This window comes from Macaca nemestrina, chromosome X, assembly GCF_043159975.1.
Source record: "Macaca nemestrina isolate mMacNem1 chromosome X, mMacNem.hap1, whole genome shotgun sequence".
Lineage (NCBI taxonomy): Eukaryota > Metazoa > Chordata > Mammalia > Primates > Cercopithecidae > Macaca > Macaca nemestrina.
Window position 1 is genome coordinate 136,954,646 of NC_092145.1, and position 20,099 is coordinate 136,974,744.

At 45.3% G+C, this 20,099-nt stretch overlaps 1 protein-coding gene across 3 annotated transcripts in view; it reads left to right on the top strand.

Moving 5' to 3' along the window:
* LOC105478287 (acyl-CoA thioesterase 9) overlaps nt 1-5,519 on the top strand; it is a 42,305-nt gene extending 36,786 nt beyond the window's left edge. For 2 of the 3 annotated variants that reach the window (XM_071088936.1, XM_071088937.1), the window contains 5 exons: nt 695-785; nt 958-1,043; nt 1,470-1,557; nt 1,705-1,855; nt 2,233-5,519. In XM_071088936.1, coding sequence (XP_070945037.1) covers nt 695-785; nt 958-1,043; nt 1,470-1,557; nt 1,705-1,855; nt 2,233-2,345 — 529 coding nt within the window. In that variant the 3' untranslated portion in view covers nt 2,346-5,519. The other variant, XM_071088939.1, reaches the window with a different exon arrangement.
* Nucleotides 5,520-20,099: the final 14,580 nt, after the last annotated feature.

Here is a 20,099-nt window from a genome sequence, read left to right on the forward strand (position 1 = left end):
TTTTTTTTTTTTTTTTTGAGACACAGTTTCTTTCTTGCTACCCAGGCCGGAGTGCAATGGCATGATCTCAGCTCACCACAACCTCTGCCTCCTGGGTTCAAGCAATTCTCCTGCCTCAGCCTCTGAGTGGCTGGGATTACAGGCATGGACCTCCACGCCTGGCTAATTTTGTATTTTTAGTAGAGATGGGGTTTTTCCACATTGGTCAGGCTGCCTGCCTCGGCCTCCCAAACTGCTGGGATTACAGGCGTGAGCCACCACACCCGATCTTTTTTTTTTTTTTGAGACGGAGTCTTACCCTGCCGCCCAGGCTGGAATGCAGTGGCATGATCTTGGCTCACTACAACCTCTGCCTCCCGGGTTCAAGCAATTCTCCCATCTCAGCCTCCCAAGTAGGTGGGATTACGGGTGCCTGTCACCATGCCCAGCTAATTTTTTTTTTGTATTTTTAGTAGAGATGGGGGTTTCACCATGTTGGCCAGGCTGGTCTCAAGCTCCTGACCTCAGGTGATCTGCCAGCCTTGGCCTCCTAAAGTGCTGGATTACAGGCATGAGCCACCGTGTCTGGCCTAAACCTTGGCCTTCTTTAGAGCCACAATTGTCTGAGTGTATTGGGAGTGACTTGCAAATGTTTTTACTTTTCAACAAGAGAACCATGGCATTAACAGGGTTTAATAAATATTCATTTGTATAGGACTATAAGTTTTCGGAGTCGAGTTTTGCCCCCTAATGCGGTGTGGATGGAGAATTCAAAACTGAAGAGTTTGGAAATTTGCCACCCTCAGGTATTATAATTTAGTGAGAAATCTGAATAGGATAGCTTCCATTCATGATATTTGTCCAAGATTTGACATACCTTTAAACTGGCCTTTGTCCTGTGGCATTGTTAATTCCTCTCTTCTGTATACAAAGGTGGCCATAAGTTTGTATTCATTGATATTTATTTATGTGCTGTAGGAGCGGAACATTTTCAATCGGATCTTTGGTGGTTTCCTTATGAGGAAAGCATATGAACTTGGGTGGGCTACTGCCTGTAGCTTCGGGTGAGTTATATGTAAGGCAGTCTTAACTTCTGAGAAGCAATTTATATCACCCCACTGAAATGAAACATTTCAGACCAGTCTGGGTGTGTGTGGGAATATGTTATGTTTTTAAATGAATACCACACTGATACCAGCTGAATTTGATCTTCATTTTAGAAGGTTGTTTCTGACTTTGTAAGTTCATACATTTGAAAAACCACTGAGAAAATACAGTGATGATATGTAGGAGGGAAAAGATACAGTTATTTTGGCCCTAATCTGCTCACGATGGCATCTCTTACCATTCCTCACTGGTAGGATCTTTTCCCCCTTGTCTAAGTTTATTCTTCATTCATTGTTATTTTGCTTCAGCTAGTTGTTAGGGAAAAAAATTGAGATCATCTGAATTTTGTAGTATACCCCAAATTCTGTCTTTCTCCCCAATAGTGGTTCTCGACCGTTTGTGGTAGCAGTAGATGACATCATGTTTCAGAAACCTGTTGAGGTTGGCTCATTGCTCTTTCTTTCTTCGCAGGTAGGTGTGTGATGAGAGTTGACATACAACTTTTTTTTTCATTTGAGCCTAGAAGTTTCTATATCCAAAAGCCACTGTTTTCTCTTATGACTGTCTTTTCCCCATTCCTAATGCAGTTGACTGACTATAGTGTCTATAATCTGTTAGGTATGCTTTACTCAGAATAATTACATTCAAGTCAGAGTACACAGTGAAGTGGCGTCCCTGCAGGAGAAGGAGCATACAACCACCAATGTCTTTCATTTCACGTTCATGTCAGAAAAAGAAGTGCCATTGGTTTTCCCCAAAACATATGGAGGTAAGTAGTGATTATTGCTTGTCCCTAACAAAGGGAAGAACTTCTAAGGACATTTTTCTCCTTTTGAATTGTAGGAAGTGTATTGATGCCTGTCAGCACAAGAGCATGTCTTTAGGAGATTTTGCTTTTGAGATTTGGCAGCCCTGAAGACCAAAGATGCCTGTGGCCCCCAGGCAGGCAAGCAGCCACTGGTAGTCAAAAACTGATCCAGCCAAAGGAAGGGGACAGGAGTCATGGCCTGCTCCTTTGGGAATGTGGCACACCCCTGGCCCAACAATGCATCTTGTTCTGTCCCAGTGTTCCCAAGTAGTCTTGTGTTTATATGGTGGCTTTCTAAGGTGTTACAAGTTTCTCCAGGGTTCTCTCTTGTGTTTCAGAGTCCATGTTGTACTTAGATGGGCAGCGGCATTTCAACTCCATGAGTGGCCCAGCGACCGTGAGAAAGGACTACCTTTGGAACCCTAGGAACACCACATTTGTTGAAAACTAGCACTCCACCCACAGTGACGTGGTATCTAATGAAGACCTGATCAAGTGTATTGGTTTGAGTGTTGCATCTTATCCTCCATACAGGAGGAGGATGTATTCAGCCTTTAGGATGATCAGAAAAGCAGAAAGAGAGAGTGGCCAGATGGGGCTGAGGGGAGAAAGAATTATTAAACAATAAATACTTTCAAAACAATTTTTAAATTATGAACCTACCATGTTGCCTCCTATCTTCTAAAAAAACAAACAAAAAAAAATTGAGAGACTGGGTGCGGTGGCTCATTCCTATAATCCCAGCACTTTGGGAGGCTGAGGCGGGTGGATCATGAGGGTCAGGAGATCAAGACCATCCTGGCCACCATGGTGAAACCCCATCTCTACTAAAAATACAAAAAATTAGCCGGGTATGGTGGCGTGTGCCTGTAGCCCCAGCTACTTGGGAGAATGAGGCAGGAGAATTGCTTGAACCCAGCAGGTGGAGGTTGCATTGAGCTGAGATCACACCACTGCACTCCAGCCTGGGCGACAGAATGAGACTCTGTCTCAAAAATAAATAATTGAGGATACCATTGGATTCATTCTTTTCTTATACATGTTGCAACTGTCAGTATACAAGGTTTCCTGCTAGGGTGTTTGGATGACATTCTTTAAACCTAACCAGTTCCTCTGTGCTGTCTAAATCCCATCAGCCATACATGATTCCTTTGCTTCCCTCTATTTCCCAACTTTTGTTGTCAGAGGGTAGATGAAAAGTTGGGGTGAAGGGATTTAACAAAAGATACTGCATCTGTAAAGATTTGTGGGAAGATTTGGGTCTGAAACCATACCATGAGGAGGTGTGTAGAGATGATCTAGATAAGGAAAAACACAGGACCATTTGGTCATTCTTTCATTCACCGGACAGCTATTTAGCACATTCTGCTGGTGGCTAGGCAGGATATATCTGATTTAAAAAATAGGAACCACAGGCCGGGCGCGGTGGCTCACGCCTGTAATCCCAGCACTTTGGGAGGCTGAGGCGGGCGGATCACAAGGTCAGGAGATCGAGACCACGGTGAAACCCCGTCTCTACTAAAAATACAAAACATTAGCCGGGCGCGGTTGTGGGCGCCTGTAGTCCCAGCTACTCGGGAGGCTGAGGCAGGAGAATGGCGTGAACCCAGGAGGCAGAGCTTGCAGTGAGCCGAGATCGCGCCACTGCACTCCAGCCTGGGCGACAGAGCGAGACTCCGTCTCAAAAAAAAAAAAAAAAAAAAAAAAATAGGAACCACAATAATAATAGCTGCTTACGTTTAAGGAGCATTGCCATGTGCTAGGTAGGCACCATCCTCAGCACTTGGCAAGTCTGAGCTCCTTTATTTCTTCCAATCAACACTATGAGGCACGTTCTGTAACCCCCTCTTAGGGTTAGGCCATTCAGGAAACTGAAGCACAAGAGAGCTTAAGTAACTTGCTCGAGGTCTGACGTGTAACATGTGGAGGTGCTGGGATTCAAAACCAGGCAATGTGGGTCCGGGGCACTCTTGACCAGTACCTGTACTGCTTTCAAGGAATAGAGCAAGAGAGGTCATACCTAATATCACAGTGTCACCTAGGAAGCCCAAGGGAGGCATTCCCGTTAATCTGCCTCCTAGGTGGCAGGGCGTGGTAGCTTATACCTGTAATCCCAGCACTTTGGAGGCCGAGGTAGATGGATCATGAGGTCAGGAGCTCAAGACCAGCCTGGCCAAGATGGTGAAACCCCGTTTCTACTAAAAATACAAAAATTAACCGAGCGTGGTGGTGGGTGCCTGCAATCCCAGCTACACGGGAGGCTGAGGCAGAGAATTGCTTGAACCCGGGAGGCGGAGCTTGCAGTGAGCCGAGATTGTACCACTGCACTCCAGCCTGGGTGACAGAGCGAGACTCCATCTCAAAAAAAACAAAACCCCCCAAAAAATCAGCCAAGACCGCTTCTTTTTCAACAGGAAGGTAACTTAGAAAAAAAAATAATCTCTGGGAAAAGTGCTCCCAAGAAGGAAGCAATATTTACTGTGGGTTCTACATTAGTGTTCACAAACTTGGCTCTGCCTCAGAATTAGGTGGAAAGCTTTTTTTTTTTTTAAGAGTTTTACTCTGTCACCCCGGCTGGAGTGCAGTGGCACGATCTCAGCTCAATGCAACCTCTGCCTCCTGGGTTCAAGCAATTCTCCTGCCTCAGCCTCCTGAGTAGCTGGGATTACAGGTGTCCGCCCCCACGCCTGGCTAATTTTTGTATAGTAGAGACGAGGTTTCACCATGTTGGCCAGGCTGGTCTCGAATTCCTGACCTCAGGTGATCCACCTACCTTGGCCTCCCAAAGTGCTGGGATTACAGGCGTGAGCCACTGCACCCGGCCGGTGGAAAACATTTTTAACAAAAAATTTTTAGGCCAGGCACAGTGGTGGCTCATGCCTGTAATGTCAGCACTTTGGGAGACTGAGGTGGGAGGATCGCTTGAGACCAGCCTGGGAAACATAGTGAGACCCTGTCTCTACAAAAAGTTAAAAAATTATCCGAGCATGGTGGTGTGCACCTGTAGTCCTAGTTAGGAGGCTGAGGTGAGTGGATTGCTTGAGTCCAGGAGTTTGAATCTGCAGTGAGCTATGATCATACCACTGCACTCCAGCCTGAGTGACAGAGAAAGACCCTGTCTCAAACAATTTTTTATATTAGTTTATGTAATGTTTATTGAAATCACAGTGTCAACAAGCACCTCCAGCATGAAATAGTCACAGGAGCAAACACAACTATCTCTTGGAAGCATGCAGTTTGACTCATGGAATCAAGTATATGCTGTACTGTAATAACTTGTCTCTCCATGCTGGAATGCCATCCTGACTGAGATTTACCTGGCCCTTCAATACAGCATTTTGCATATCTACGTATGACATGATGGGGGGTGGCTAACGGGGAGGGATGCACCCTGGGGAGTTTTGTGAATGTGTTAAGTGGAGTTAAGAGACCTACTGCATGCTATTGTATAGATAATATATTATATATTTAACCATTTGCTGCTGTACACTGAAGCTTTTTCTAGTATTTCCTTTTTGCTATTATAAACAATGTTGCAGTAAATATCCTAAATACTCTAAAACATTTGACCCTTAAATTATTCTCTTTGGAAAAATATTAAATGAGATATTTAGGTCAAATAGTAGGCACACGTTGAAGGCTTTGAATATGTATTTCATGTGACCCTTCAGAACAGTTTCACACAATCACTGACACATTAGCAATTTCCCTGAACTTTGCCAATTTTTATCTTTTCTTTTAAAAATATCTTTGCCAGGATATGAACAGACAGTTCTCAAAAGAAGACATTCATACAGCCAACAGACACATGAAAAAATGCTCATCATCACTGGCCATCAAAGAAATGCAAATCAAAACCACAATGAGATACCATCTCACACCAGTTAGAATGGTGATCATTCAAAAGTCAGGAAACAACAGGTGCTGGAGAGGATGTGGAGAAATAGGAATACTTTTACACTATTGGTGGGATTGTAAACTAGTTCAACCATTATGGAAAACAGTATGGCGATTCCTCAAGGATCTAGAACTAGAAGTACCATATGACCCAGCCATCTCATTACTGGGTATATACCCAAAGGATTATAAATCATGCTGCTATAAAGACACATGCACACATATGTTTATTTGGCACTATTCACAATAGCAAAGACTTGGAATCAACCCAAATGTCCATCAGTGACAGACTGGATTAAGAAAATGTGGCACAGCCGGGCGCAGTGGCTCACGCCTGTAATCCCAGCACTTTGGGAGGCCGAGGCGGGCGGATCACAAGGTCAGGAGATCGAGACCACGGTGAAACCCCGTCTCTACTAAAAATACAAAAAATTAGCTGGGCGAGGTGGCGGGCGCCTGTAGTCCCAGCTACTCGGGAGGCTGAGGCAGGAGAATGGCGTGAACCCGGGAGGCGGAGCTTGCAGTGAGCCGAGATCGCGCCACTGCACTCCAGCCTGGGTGACAGCGAGACTCCGTCTCAAAAAAAAAAAAAAAAAAGAAAATGTGGCACATATACACCATGGAATACTATGCAGCCATAAAAAAGGATGAGTTTGTGTCCTTTGTAGGGACATGGATGCAGCTGGAAACCATCATTCTCAGCAAACTATCACAAGAACAGAAAACCAAACACCGCATGTTCTCACTCATAGGTGGGAACTGAACAATGAAATCACTTGGACTCGGGAAGGGGAACATCACACACTGGGGCCTATCATGGGGAGGGGGGAGGGGGGAGGGATTGCATTGGGAGTTATACCTGATGTAAATGACAAGTTGATGGGTGCTGACGAGTTGATGGGTGCAGCACGCCAACATGGCACAAGTATACATATGTAACAAACCTGCACGTTATGCACATGTACCCTAGAACTTAAAGTATAATTAAAAAAAAAAAAAAAGCAAAAAAAAAAAATATTTGCCATTTTGATAGGTGAAAAATGACATTCTGCTGGATGTGGTGGCTCATAGTTTTGTGGTGGCACTTTGGGAGGCCAAGGCAGGCAGATTGCTTGAGGTCAGGAGTTCAAGACCAGCCTGGGCGACAGGGTGAAAACCTGTTTCTAAAAAAATACACAAATTAGCAAGGTGTTGTAGTCTCGCCAATGCACCAAAATGTAGCCATCTCTGGTTGTCTGAGATAGTATCCAGAGTTCTTTGTCTCACGGAGCACAAACACAAGGGTGAGGTTGGAGTGAAAGTTTAAGAAGCAAAATAAGAAAGCTCTCCGCTGGGTGCGGTGGCTCACACCTGTAATCCCAGCACTTTGGGAGGTCGAGGTTGGTGGATCACCTGAGGTCCGGAGTTCGAGACCAGCCCGACCAACATGGAGAAATCGTGTCTTTACTAAAAACACAAAATTAATTGGGCGTGGTGGCACACGCCTGTAGTCCCACCTACTCGGGAGGCTGAGGAGAATCCCTCGAACCCGGGAGGCGGAGGTTGTGGTGAGCCGAGATCGCGCCATTGCACTCCAGCCTGGGCAACAAGAGCAAAACTCCATCTCAAAAAGAGAAAAAGAGAAAAAGAAAGCTCTCCGCAGCGGAGAGTGGGGGCCTGAATGGGTTGCCCACTATGAGGCTGGGGTCGGGGGTTTTTGCGGACTGGGAAGGGGAAGGAATTTGCTTAGTTTGTGAGCTGTCTTGGAGGAAGTGAAATTCAGCTTGGCCCGGGACCAATCAGGAGCTGAATTGATGATTCATTGGGGCTACTCAGCTTGGCCCGGGACCTATCAGGAGCTGAAGTGAAAGCTTGGCCCGGGACCTATCAGGAGCTGAAGTGAAAGCTTGGCCCGGGACCAATAGTGCTGAAGTAATTCTTAGAGGCCCGGCTCAACACTGGAAAAACGAAAGGGCTCACCAGAGTCGTCGGAGCCCACAGTGTTCATGCCTACAAAAGGAGAAGAAACTTTTTCCTGGGAGCCTGATGATTATACAAAAGACAAAGACATTTCTATGTCAGGTCTTGTTCCCTTATCTGAGTGAGCCGGAGGTTTGTGCAAGTTTTTATCTGAGTGGGCTGGAGGTTCTCCGATCTGTGCAGCCGCGGGCTTGTCTCCAGGCACATCACCACCCTGTGCTAGTTCCCTTATCGGTGCCTGCAGCTTGATTTTTATCCCCAGGCTGCTTTTTATGTTATGTGGGGATGAGGCACTGACCCGTGGGTTGGGGGCTCTTTGGGGACCCTCCCCTTGCTGTCTACCTAAGGAAAGCTAGCTAACTCCTCTCAGCGTGATGGTGCACACCTGTAGTCCCAGCTACTCAGGAGGCTGAACTGGGAGCATCGCTTGAGTCCAGGAATTTGAGGTTGTAGTAAGCCAAGATCACGCCACTGCACTCCAGCCTGGGCAACAAGTGAAACCCTGTCTCAAAACAAACAAACAAAGCAAAAACAAAACCCCCTGACATTTGTTAATTGCCTTTCTTTGAATTCTACTGAGATTGAAATTAAATTGCTTATTGTCTTTTTGTTAAATTGTTCACGTAATTTTGGATACCAGAATCTTCACCCCAAATCTGGCATGTACCAATACAGATATAAAAGCTAGAGGTTTTTATTTTTAATACAGGACTTTAGGAAGATGAGATGAAGCAAACTAAAGGATATACACTAGGTTCTGGATTATTAGTGTTATGTCCCTCTCAAAGAATAAAGGAGAATTTTTGGCCGGGCACGGTGGCTTCGTCTGTAATCCCAACACTTTGGGAGGCCGAGGTGGGTGGATCACCTGCAGTCAGGAGTTCAAGACCAGCCTGGCCAACATGGTGAAACCCCGTCTTTAACAAAAATACAAAAATTAGCTGGGCATGATGGCAGGTGCCTGTAATCCCAGCTACTCAGGGGGCTGAGGCAGGAGAATCGCTTGAACCTGGGAGGCGGAGATTGCAGTGAGCCGACATTGCGCCATTGCACTCCAGCCCGGGCGACAGAGCGAGACTGCGTCTGAAAAGTTAAAGGAGAATTTTTAACCAGGACCAGCACTGCTAAGTTCTACCATACATCTTCCTCATGTGAGTTGGACATTGTTTTATATTAAATAGTCTGTGCTGAGATCCCAGTTTTACTTTATTTATTACCAAGTTCTTAGTTTTCGCCTCCGTACTTCTTCAATGTGTAGTCTTTGAGGATGGTGTCTTTACCACTGGTTTCTTTAGAAGAGTTTACTTCATTCTAGTATGCTTTGCACTGTGTTGGGCATGTCCATGTGATTCTGTGGCAACCCAAATCTTCTGTCAACATGTTCCATTTGATGCCTGTGTTTGCTCTGATCCGATCTGCTTTCTTTCACCTCTTTGAATAGAGCCAAGCACTTGACTCCTGGAGAACTGAACATTCACCTAACTCCCCTGGGATTTCAACATTTTTCTTTTTCTTTTCAATTAGTTTGTGCAGTTTATCTTTCTAAAGACGTACTTGATTCTGTGGGATGGCTGGGCTCAACTGGGAGGTTCTTCTTTTCCATGTGGCATTAGCTGAGGTCACTCAGCTCTGTTCATCTGGGGCTGGGCCATCTGGTGCCTCAGCTGGGGTGGCTGAGGTGGCTAGCTCCCAGGCTGGTTGGATTTCTTTTCTTTTCTTTTCTTTTTCGAGACAGAGTCTTATTCTGTCACCCAGGCTGGAGTGCATTGGCACGATCTCAGCTCACTGTAGCCTCCAACTGCCGGGTTCAAGTGATTCTCCTGCCTTAGCCTCCCAAGTAGCTGGGATTACAAGCATGAGCCACTGTGCCCACTCGGCCTTGGATTTCTTAAATGGTGGCTTGAGGACTCTAAGATCAGCCAGATTTCCAGGTCTTAACCACACCACCCTCCTTCCTCTCAAAGCCATTTTCATGGCGGGATCAGTGGCGTCACTGAAGGTGGTAAGGATGAGTACTGGGAAAAGGCCACTGATTGGATGATTAAGACGTCCCTATTAAAAAGAAACAGTTTCAGCCAGGCACAGTAGCTCATACCTGTAATCCCAGCATTTAGGGAGGCTGAGGCAGGAGGATTGCTTGAGGCCAGGAGTTCAAGACCAGCCTGGCAACATAGTGAGACCCTATCTCTACAGAAAATAAAATATTAGCCGGTTGTGGTGGCACGTGCCTGTAGTCCCAGCTACTTGGAAGACTGAGGCGGAATGATTGAGCCCAGGAGTTTGAGGCTGCAATGAGCTGTGATAGCACCACTGCACTCCAGAGTGAGACAACAGAGTGAGACCCTGTCTCTAAAAAAATAGTAAGTGCCGGGCGCAGTGGCTCACGCCTGTAATCCCAGCACTTTGGGAGGCCAAGGTGGGTGGATAACTTTAGGTCAGGAGTTCAAGACCAGCCTGGCCAGCATGGTGAAACGTCTCAGTACTTGGAGAGGCTGAGGTTGGTGGATTGCTTGAGTCCAGGAGTTTGAAACCAGCCTGGGCAACACAGTGAAACCCTGTCTCTACAAAAAAATAGAAAAATTAGCTGGGCCTGGTGGTGTGCATCTGTAGTCTCAGCTACTTGGGAGGCTGAGGTGGGAGAATTGCTTGAACCCAGAGGCAGAGGCTGTAGTGAGCCAAGATCGTGCCACTGCACTGCACTCCAGCCTGGGCAACAGAGGGAGACCCTGTCTAAAAAAAAAAAAAATGTAATCATATAATTTTTATATGTGGCTAACACATATGTGTCAGGCACTGTACTAATGACATTAAAATGTATACTCTCATTTAATCTTTACAGTAATTCTTTGAGATCAATACTATTATTACCCACATTTCGCAGATGAGGAAACAGGCTTAGGGAAGGTAACTTCCTAAAGCTTAACTTGTAACTATATAACTGGGAGAGGCGAGACTAGGTCTAGAATTTTGGTCCTTTGCCACATTTCTGACATATTTTCTCAGCTGTTATAGTAAAGGGTTAACTAATGCCATATATATATATGGATCAGAATGCAGTCAAGTCTCAACCATAAGAATGAATGATGGCTGAAATATTCTGGGCATTTGGTTTATTTCCTCTTAGAATAAAACTTTTGCTACAGTTGTGATCGACTCTCTAAATGTACTTGTGTTTTCCTTTTTTTTTTTTTTTTTGAGATGGAGTCTTACTCTGTCGCCAAGGCTGGAGTGCAGTGGCATGATCTCAGCTCACTGCAACCTCCGCCTCCTGAGTTCAAACAATTCTACCTCAGCCTCCCGAGTAGCTGGGAGTACGGGCACCCACAACCACGCCCAACTAATTTTTGTAGTTTTAGTAGAGACTGGGGTTTCACCATGTTGGCCAGGCTAGTCTCAAACTCCTGACCTCAGGTAATCTGACCTCTGCCTCGCCTCCCAAAGTGCTGAGATTACAGGTGTGAGCCACCGCGCCCAGCTGACTTGTGTTTTCTTTCCCTTCTGTTGGCACCAAATCATGAATTTACTATAAAATAGGAAACAGAAAAGAGGAGTTAAACGAAGAGATTAGGGCCAGACGTGGTGGCTCATGCCTGTAATCCTAGCACTTTGGGAGGCTGAGGTGGGCGGATCTCTGGAGCCCAGGAGTTCAAGACCTCCTGGCCAACATGGCAAAACCCATCTCCACAAAAAATGAAAAAACTAGTCAGGCATGGTGACACGCACATGTGGTCCCAGCTACTTGTGCTGAGGCAGGGTAATTGCTTTAACCTGGGAGGCGAAGGCTGCAGTGAGCCAAGATCGCACCACTGCCCTCCAGCCTGGGCGACAGAGCGAGACTCTGTCTCAAAATAATAATATATATATATTGTCCGGGCACGGTGGCTCACGCCTGTAATCCCAGCACTTTGGGAGGCCGAGGTGGGTGGATCACGAGGTCAGGAGTTCTAGACCAGCCTGACCAACATGGTGAAACCCCGTCTCTACTAAAAATACATATTAGCCGGGTGTGGTGGCGCCTGCCTGTAATCCCAGCTACTCAGGAGGCTGAGGCAGGAGAACTGCTTGAACTCGGGAGGTGGAGGTTGCAATGAGCCGAGATCGCACCACTGCACTCCAGCCTGGGTGACAGAGTGAGACTTTGTCTCATAAAAAAATATATAAAATATATGTATTATATATATATATTTCTATATATGTGGGCTTGAAATTAGTGGGACTTGACTAACTATGGGCTTGAAATTAGTGGGACATAAAAATGAGTGGGCTTGAATATTTAAAAAAAGAAAAAAAATCAGAATGCGTCATGCATAGTAACGTTAAGTGTTGTGTGACATGTTATGTATGCTCATGGTACACACATCTATGTGAGTACTACGTCACAATGTAAAATGTACTTCTATGTGGGTTATGGTTAAAAAGTTTGACTTTCCATCATGGATGGAAGGAGTACACTTGGTATAAGTTAACATGCCTACTTAAGTTGTGCTTAGTTTTAAATTGTTCTGAATTTCTAAGTTATTTTCCTGTTTTTTAATAAATTAAATTTGTAAAAAAATTCGTTCGACAGTTGTTGCTCTTTTAGTTTAGTCTGAAAGGCACCTCCCACGCCCCCCTGCCCCCGCGCTGGCTTTGCAAGTGGCTGTTTGATTTCTGTGGGCTGGGTGCCATCTTGTGGCCTTTGTATTACAGTGTAGTGAATTCCCTTTAACGCAACTTGGAAATCCTGTTTCTGATGTCCAGAGTGAACTGTCCAAATTACCAGAGCTTGAAGTGAATTAAATCAAGACTACAGATTCCATTCTTTTTTTTTGTTTTATTTGAGACAGGGTCTCGCTCTGTCACCCAGGCTGGAGTGCAGTGGCTCGATCACGGCTCACTGCAGCCTGGACCTCCTGGGCTCAAGTGATCTTCCCACCTCAGCCTCCCAAATAGCTGGGACCACAGGCTCACACCACCAGGCCTGGCTATTTTTAACAATTTTTTGTAGAGTTGGGGTCTCACTCTGTTGCCCAGGCTGGTCTCAGACTCCTGGGCTCCAGTGATCCTTCTGCCCTGGCCTCCCAAAGTGCTGGGATTACAAACATGAACCCCTGCACCCAGCCTTGATTCAATTCTTAAAATTTCCATCTGGCCTTAGCCCCATATTAGACCCCTAACCCTAGCCAATTAACTCTAAAGTATGTGCCATTTCCTGGTAGATAATCATGAAAGAGGAAGACCAGTCAGTGCTTGGTCTCTTGACGTTGGGTGATAAGTTCTGTCTTCTTCTGTAAGGGCGACTTGCAGGTGGTATGGCCTTCAGTGGAGAAATGGGAAATGGGTGTATACCTCCTCTTCCCTGTGAAACGTTCCCTCATACCATCCCTGATTTTTCTTGTGGTTGTTTGTGCTCACCATGGAACCTCCACAGGAGTTGGCGTTTTTAGCACTTATTCCACTGTATTGCAATTCCTTTTTTAAGTTTTTATTTATTTATTTGAGACAGGGTCTTACTCTGTTACCCAGGCTGGAGTGCAGTGGTGTGATCATGGCTCACTGCAGCCTCAACTACCCCGGGGCTCCAGAGAGCCTCCTGCCTCAGCCTCCCGAGTAGCTGGGACTACAGGCGTGCACCACCACACCTGGCTAATTTTTAAATTTTTTGTGGAGACAGAGTTTCGCTATGTTGCCCAGGCTGATCTTGAACTCCTGGGCTCAAGTGATCCGCCCGCCTTGGCCTCCCAAAGTGTTGGTATTACAGGTGTAAGCCTCTGTGCCTGGCCATAATTCCTTTTCTTACATGCTTATTTCACTTATGAGACTGTGGGCTTCTTGAGGGAAGGAATTGTATCAGATCTTTTTATTCCTATTGTCTAGCAAAGTCCCTTGCATATATTTAGGTAATAAATGTATTTCGTGTAAACAAATGTACGATTTAGGTGAATTTGTGTGTTCGAGTTGGTTTTTGAATTTGTTAATTTAAAAAATTGTAAGCTTAAGACTCAGGAAGGAGGCTCTTTTAAAATATATTTTTGGGCTGGAAACGGTGGCTCACACCTGTAATCCCAGCACTTTGGGTGGCTGAGGCGGGCCATTCACTTGAGGTCAGCCTGGCTAACATGGTGAAACCCTGCCTCTACTAAAAATACAAAAATTAGCCAGACGGGGTAGTGCCCGCCTGTAATCCCAGCTACTCGAGAGGCTAAGGCAGGAGAATTGCTTGAACCTGGGAGGCGGAGGCTGCAGTGAGCAGAGATCGTGCCGCTGCACTCCAGCCGGTCTCAAAATAAATAAATAAAATATATTTTTAGCATTTTACATAAATGTACAATATTATGCTAAAATTGTTATGTTAGTAATAGGATTGGTAAAAATTGCTTTGCTATCTGAAACTAAATACATAGTAACTATGATAAACATTTTCTTTTCTTTTTAAAAGCTAGGTAAAAAATATAATGAATTTATAGAAGCGGCTGTGTGTGTGTGTGTGTGTGTGTGTGTGTGTGTGTGTGTGTATATGATATCATTATATATATATATAGCTTTTTGTCCATGGTTCCTGGCTCATAACTCCCATAGCCCTTGTTATTTCCTAAGGGATTAAACAATAAGCATATCTTTTGTTAAAGCGTTTGTCGTTTAGTCCTTGGTTCCTGAAGCAGCTTTGGAAGTGCTTCAGAGCGATCAAAGGAAAAGACCGTCTTTGGTTTTAATGTGCGGGTGCTGTAGGCCTCAGAAGCAGGGCTCGGAAAACAGTCTCTCCCTCTGACCTTCTCATACCCTCCTTTTTCACCTGCTCCTTTGTCTCTCCAAGGCAGGCCATAGAAACTGAAAATATAATCTGCCCCCACCTTTATATCTTGGAGCTGGACATAAAGAAATTCTCTGACCTACCTTGTCTGATTGAAGGTCATAAGACCCTCATTTTAGAAAGGGTCCTGCCCTCTACCCAGGAGGAAGGAGTGCTGTACAGACAGGCCAAGAGGAATGTGGACAGGCCTTACTAGGATTCCCCACTCAGTCTATTAGCATTAGATCATGCCCTTTTTGTCCAATCACGTTTGGCACTTGATCTTAGCCAAAATGCCAAGAAGCGATCCAATCCCATTTTGACAGGGTTGTCCATGCTTCAATCATCCCTATCCAATGAAGTCTCCATAAAAGGCCCAAGAGGACCAGGTACGCAGAGCTTCTGGACAGCTGAACTGGTGAAGGCTTGCAGGAAGGTGAACAAGAATTCACCCGTGTGCTGGTGTGATGGTGTACCCCAACTCCATGGGAACGGAAGCTCCTGTGCTCAGGACCCTTCCAGACCTCACCCTATGTGCCTCTTCATCTGGCTGTTTATTCGTATCCTTCAAAATATCCTTCATAAGAAACTGGTAAGTGTAAGTAGGCATTTCCCTGAGTTTTGTGAGCTGCTCTAACAAGTGAATTGAGCCTAAAGAGGGGGTCATGGGAACCCCAACTTGAAGTCAGTCGGTCAGAAGTTCCAGAGGCCTGTACTTGGGAGCTGGTGTCTGAAGTGGGGCAGTCTTGTGGGACTGAGCCCTCAACCTGTGGGCTCTGATGCTATATCCAGGTGGACAGCATCAGATTTGAATTGGATCAGAAGATTCCTGGCTGGTATCCACTGCAGAACTGATTGCTTGCCTGTTCGTGGGGAAAATCCCTACACATTTGGTCACAGAAGTCTTCTGTATTGATTGCTGTCATGTGAGAACAGAGGAAAAACAGTTTTTCTTTCTTTCTTTTTTTTTTTTCTTGAGACAGAGTCTTGCTCTCTCGCCCAGGCTGGAGTGCAGTGGTGCAATCATAGCTCACTGAGGGCTTGACCTTTCGGGCTTAAGTGATCCTCCTGCCTTAGATTCAGGAACAGCTGTGACTACAAGTACAGGACACCACGTATGGCTAATTTTTGTACTTTTTATAGAGGTGAGGTCTCACCATATCGTCCAGGCGGGTCTCAAATTCCTGGGCTCAAGTGACCTTCCTGCCTCGGCCTCCCAAAGTGCTGGGATTATAGGCATGAGCCACTGTACCCAGCTGTGAAAGTTTTCTGACCCTCTATATATGTATGAGTATATATAGACACACAAATACATAGATATGTGTATATATATTCACCCCCACCACAGAGACCTTTATGAAACTTTTTTTTTGAGAGAGAATCTCGTTCTGTCACCAAAGTTGGAGTGCAGTGACACGATCTCGGCTCACTGCAACCTCCGCCTCCTGGGTTTAAGTGAGCACGTGTGGCTAATTTTTGTATTTTTAGTAGAGACGTGGTTTCACCATGTTGGCCAGGCTGATCTCGAGCTCCTGACCTCAAAAGATTCACCCGCCTCGGCCTCCCAAAGTGCTGGGATTACAGGTGTGAACCACCACACCCAGCCTATTAAATTATTTACCTGAAACACACATTTTGTTACATCTTATATATTAATAACCTTGTATTCAAAGATTTCTCAGTGACATAGTGTTGTCACAAAGTTCATAGGGGGGTTAGGATACCAAAATATCATTAAATAATTAAATAGTAGTTAATGTGTTTGAGAACAAAATATACAACCTAGAAACCTAGTGACAGATGGGAAGTTTAGGATGTAGGGTTAGATGAGCTCTTGGACAGAGAAGAGACAGTGGGGTTGTGGTGGTGAGGGCGTGAGGAATGATCTCTTGTGTGAGATTCTAGGGACTAAGAAATCCCTGAAAGAGCTGTCCACCATGATCACTGGAAACTTCAGAACACTGGCCAGGCTTAACTGCAAAATATTTAACAGAAGACTAGAAATTATGGGGAGAAGCAGGGAATAATAGATGTCATTCATATATTAGTGCACTGGAAAGGTATTGCCTGGTGTGTTTCATAGAAACTTCAGGTCACTTCTGTTTTTTTTGAGACGGAGTCTCGCTCTTATTGCCCAGGCTGGAGTGCAATGGCACGATCTTGGCTCACTGCAACCTCTGCCTCCCAGGTTCAAGCGATTCTTCTGCCTCAGCCTCCCAAGTAGCTGGGATTACAGGCACCTGCCACCAAACCAAGCTAATTTTTTGTACTTACTAGATAACAGGGTTTCACCATGTTAGTCAGGCTGATCTCGAACTCCTGATCTGAGGTGACCCACCTGCCTAGGCCTCCCACAGTGCTGGGATTACAGGTGTGTGCCACTGCGGCCAGTCGGTCACCTATTTATTTACATTTTTTTTTTTTTTTTTGAGACGGAGTTTCAGTCTTGTTACCCAGGCTGGAGTGCAATGGCATGATCTCGGCTCACTGCAACCTCTGCCTCCCAGGTTCAATGGATTCTCCTGCCTCAGTCTCCTGAGTAGCTGGGATTACAGGTGTCTGCCACCACACCCGGCTAATTTTTGTATTTTTAGTAGAGACAGGATTTCTCCATGTTGGTCAGACTGGTCTCAAACTCCCAACCTCAGGTGATCTGCCCGCTTTGGCCTCCCAAAGTGCTGGGATTATAGGCGTGAGCCACTGCACATGGCCTCCTATTTATTTACTAGTATTATTATTACTATTTTTTGAGACAGAGTCTCACTCTGTTGCCAAGACTGGAGTCCAGTCGCGTGATCTCGGCTCACTGCAACCTCCGCCTCCTGGGTTCAAGCAATTCTCCTGCCTCAGCCTCCCCGGTAGTTGGGATTATAGGCATCCACCACCATGCCCAGCTAATTTTTGTGTTTTTAGTAGAGACAGGGTTTCACCATGTTGGCCAGGCTGGTCTCAAACTCCTGACCTCAGGTGATCTGCCCGCCTCAGCCTCCCAAAGTGCTGGGATTATAGGCGTGAGCTACCACATCTGGCCTTATTTACTATTTTTTAAATGTTTGTGGGCAGGTCATCTCTTGATCTATTATTTTGGGTAAGCTCCTACTGTTGTGGCATTGTTCTGACCTCCTGCTGTACAGGCAGCTACTAAATGATATGGGTCTCCTCCTTTCCTTAGTCTCTAGAATGGGTTTTCTCAGCATTGCCACAATTAATATCTTGGAGCAGATAATTCTTTGTTGTGGGACTGTCCTGTGCATTGTAGGATGTTTAGCAGCACCCCTGGCCTCTACCCACCAGATGCCAGTGGTGTTTTCAGTTTTGATAATAAGAACATCCCACATATTGCCATGTCCCCTGGCGGCAAAATCTCCATCCCTCCCCGTTGAGAGGACTGTTTTAGATTTGGTAGGTCAGTATCTTCTGGGACTAGGTCTCTAGTAGCTGCATCCTGGTTAGGCCCAGGGTCCATCCTCTCCAGGAGGGCAGGGGACTATCCTTTCTCAACTCTTTTTCCAGTCTTGTAAATGGCCACATGAGACCATCTTTAAGATGTAAGCTTGGACTTACGGACTTTCAGAAGTCAGCTCTTCGAAGGGATAGTTTATAAAAGGCACTGACAAAAGGGGTGTATTTAGTGCTATTTTATTCAGAGGCTATTTATATCACCCAGTTAATATGAAAAGTGGTGAGAGGCCAGGCGCTGTGGCCCGCACCTGTAATCCCAGCACTTTGGGATGCCGAGGTGGGCAGATCACTTGAGGTTAGGAGTTCGACACCAGCCTGAGCAACATGGTGAAACCCCATCTCTACTAAAAATACAAAAATTGGCCAGGCGTGGAGGCACATGCGTGTAATCCCAGATATTTGGGAGGCTGAGGCAGGAGAATGGCTGGAACTTGGGAGGTAGAGGTTGCAGTGAGCTGAAATCGTGCCACTGCACTCCAGCTTGGGTGACAGAGTGAGACTCTGTCTCAAAAAAAAAAAAAAAAAAAAGTGGCAAGTCAGGGTATGTATCTTCACTTACTTGTGAGTACCAAGATACTACTATTCTATCAGCATCCGCTTCAGTAATCAAATACTGAGCTCCTCGGTGGCAGAAATTTGTTATTTGGTCATTGATATATGCCAAGTGTTTAGATGCTCAATAGTTGCTGAATGTTGAATGAAACATTAATGACTGGTTTTTTTGAGTGGACCTACAAATAGCTCTCCTTGTAAACGATACTAAAATAAACAGGAGGCTAGAAAACCTCCAAAAAATGGAAACTATTAATCAAGAAGATGCTGGTGCATGCTTGTAGTCCCAGCGACTTGGGAGGCTGAGGCAGGAGGATCGCTTGAGGCCAGGAATTTGACGCTGCAGTGAGCCATGATTATGCCACTGCATTCCAGCCTGGAGTGTATGTGTATGAATATATACAGACACATAAATACATTGATGTCAGAGTGAGACCCTCTTAAAAAAAGGGATACCAGCTTATTTCATGAGTAAAACATTTGTACTTTTTAGATTGGAAGGAGGAAATCTGCATATAGAATTCCAATTGTATTGGGCCTATTGACAAGGTTATCACAAACCTGTTTAGATATCAAAGTACTAGCAGTCTTCAACTTTACTAATAGATTGGTTTATAAAATGTAAACTGTAAATTAGCATTAGAACATACTCTGCTATAGAAAAAGGTTATAAATGGCAGCTGGATTCCCATGTATCTACAAATCACCCGCCATTTGTGACAGAACTCTATTTCAGCCAGAAGCCCAGTAATTCCCCCACCACTTCTAGTGATGGCCTTTCCCCGGGAGAAGGGCTTTTTGTATTAAGAGAGGGGATGGCTGGGCACAGGGGCTCATGCATCTTCCCACACTTTGGGAGGCCGAGGCAGGTGGATTGCTTAGGCTCAGGAGTTCAAGACCAGCCTGGGCCACATGGTGAAACCCCATCTCTACAAAAAACATAAAAATTAGCCGGGCATGGTGGTGCATACCTATAGTCCCAGCTGCTTGGGGGGCTGAGGTGGGAGGATTGCCTGAGCCCAGGAGGTTGAGGCTGCAGTAAGCTGTGACCATATCTATGTACTCCAGCCTGGGTGACAGAGTGACACACTGTCTCAGAAACAAAACAAAACAAAACAAAGAGATTAGCAGATTAGCATGGAAGACAGATAGCAAGAAGTTAATTTTCCTGGGTACCTGGTCTCTTAACTATGTGGCATGTCTACAGATAATGACAATAAAGTAATTGCCATATTGGGGTGGCAAATGGGGTGAGGAAGTAGCACTGGAGTTCAGGTTTGTATATGGTCATTTGTTAAGAGTTAGTTATATGTATTTAAGGATTCAAATTTTGCTTAACTAAATATAAATATCTAACTTGTTATTTATAAATTTGGTACAAGCTGAAGATGTAAATTTAGAGATGGGGGCGGGGGCAAAAGGCTTTATGTTATTACAGAGCAGTGGGCCATGGGGCCAGCTATTCCTATTACTGTGGAAGGTGAGTGTGCTCACAACGTGTTCTTTACCGCTACCCTCAAAGCTATGGAGAGGTGAGCCACAGTAGAGTGTTAAGAGCTCAGAAAC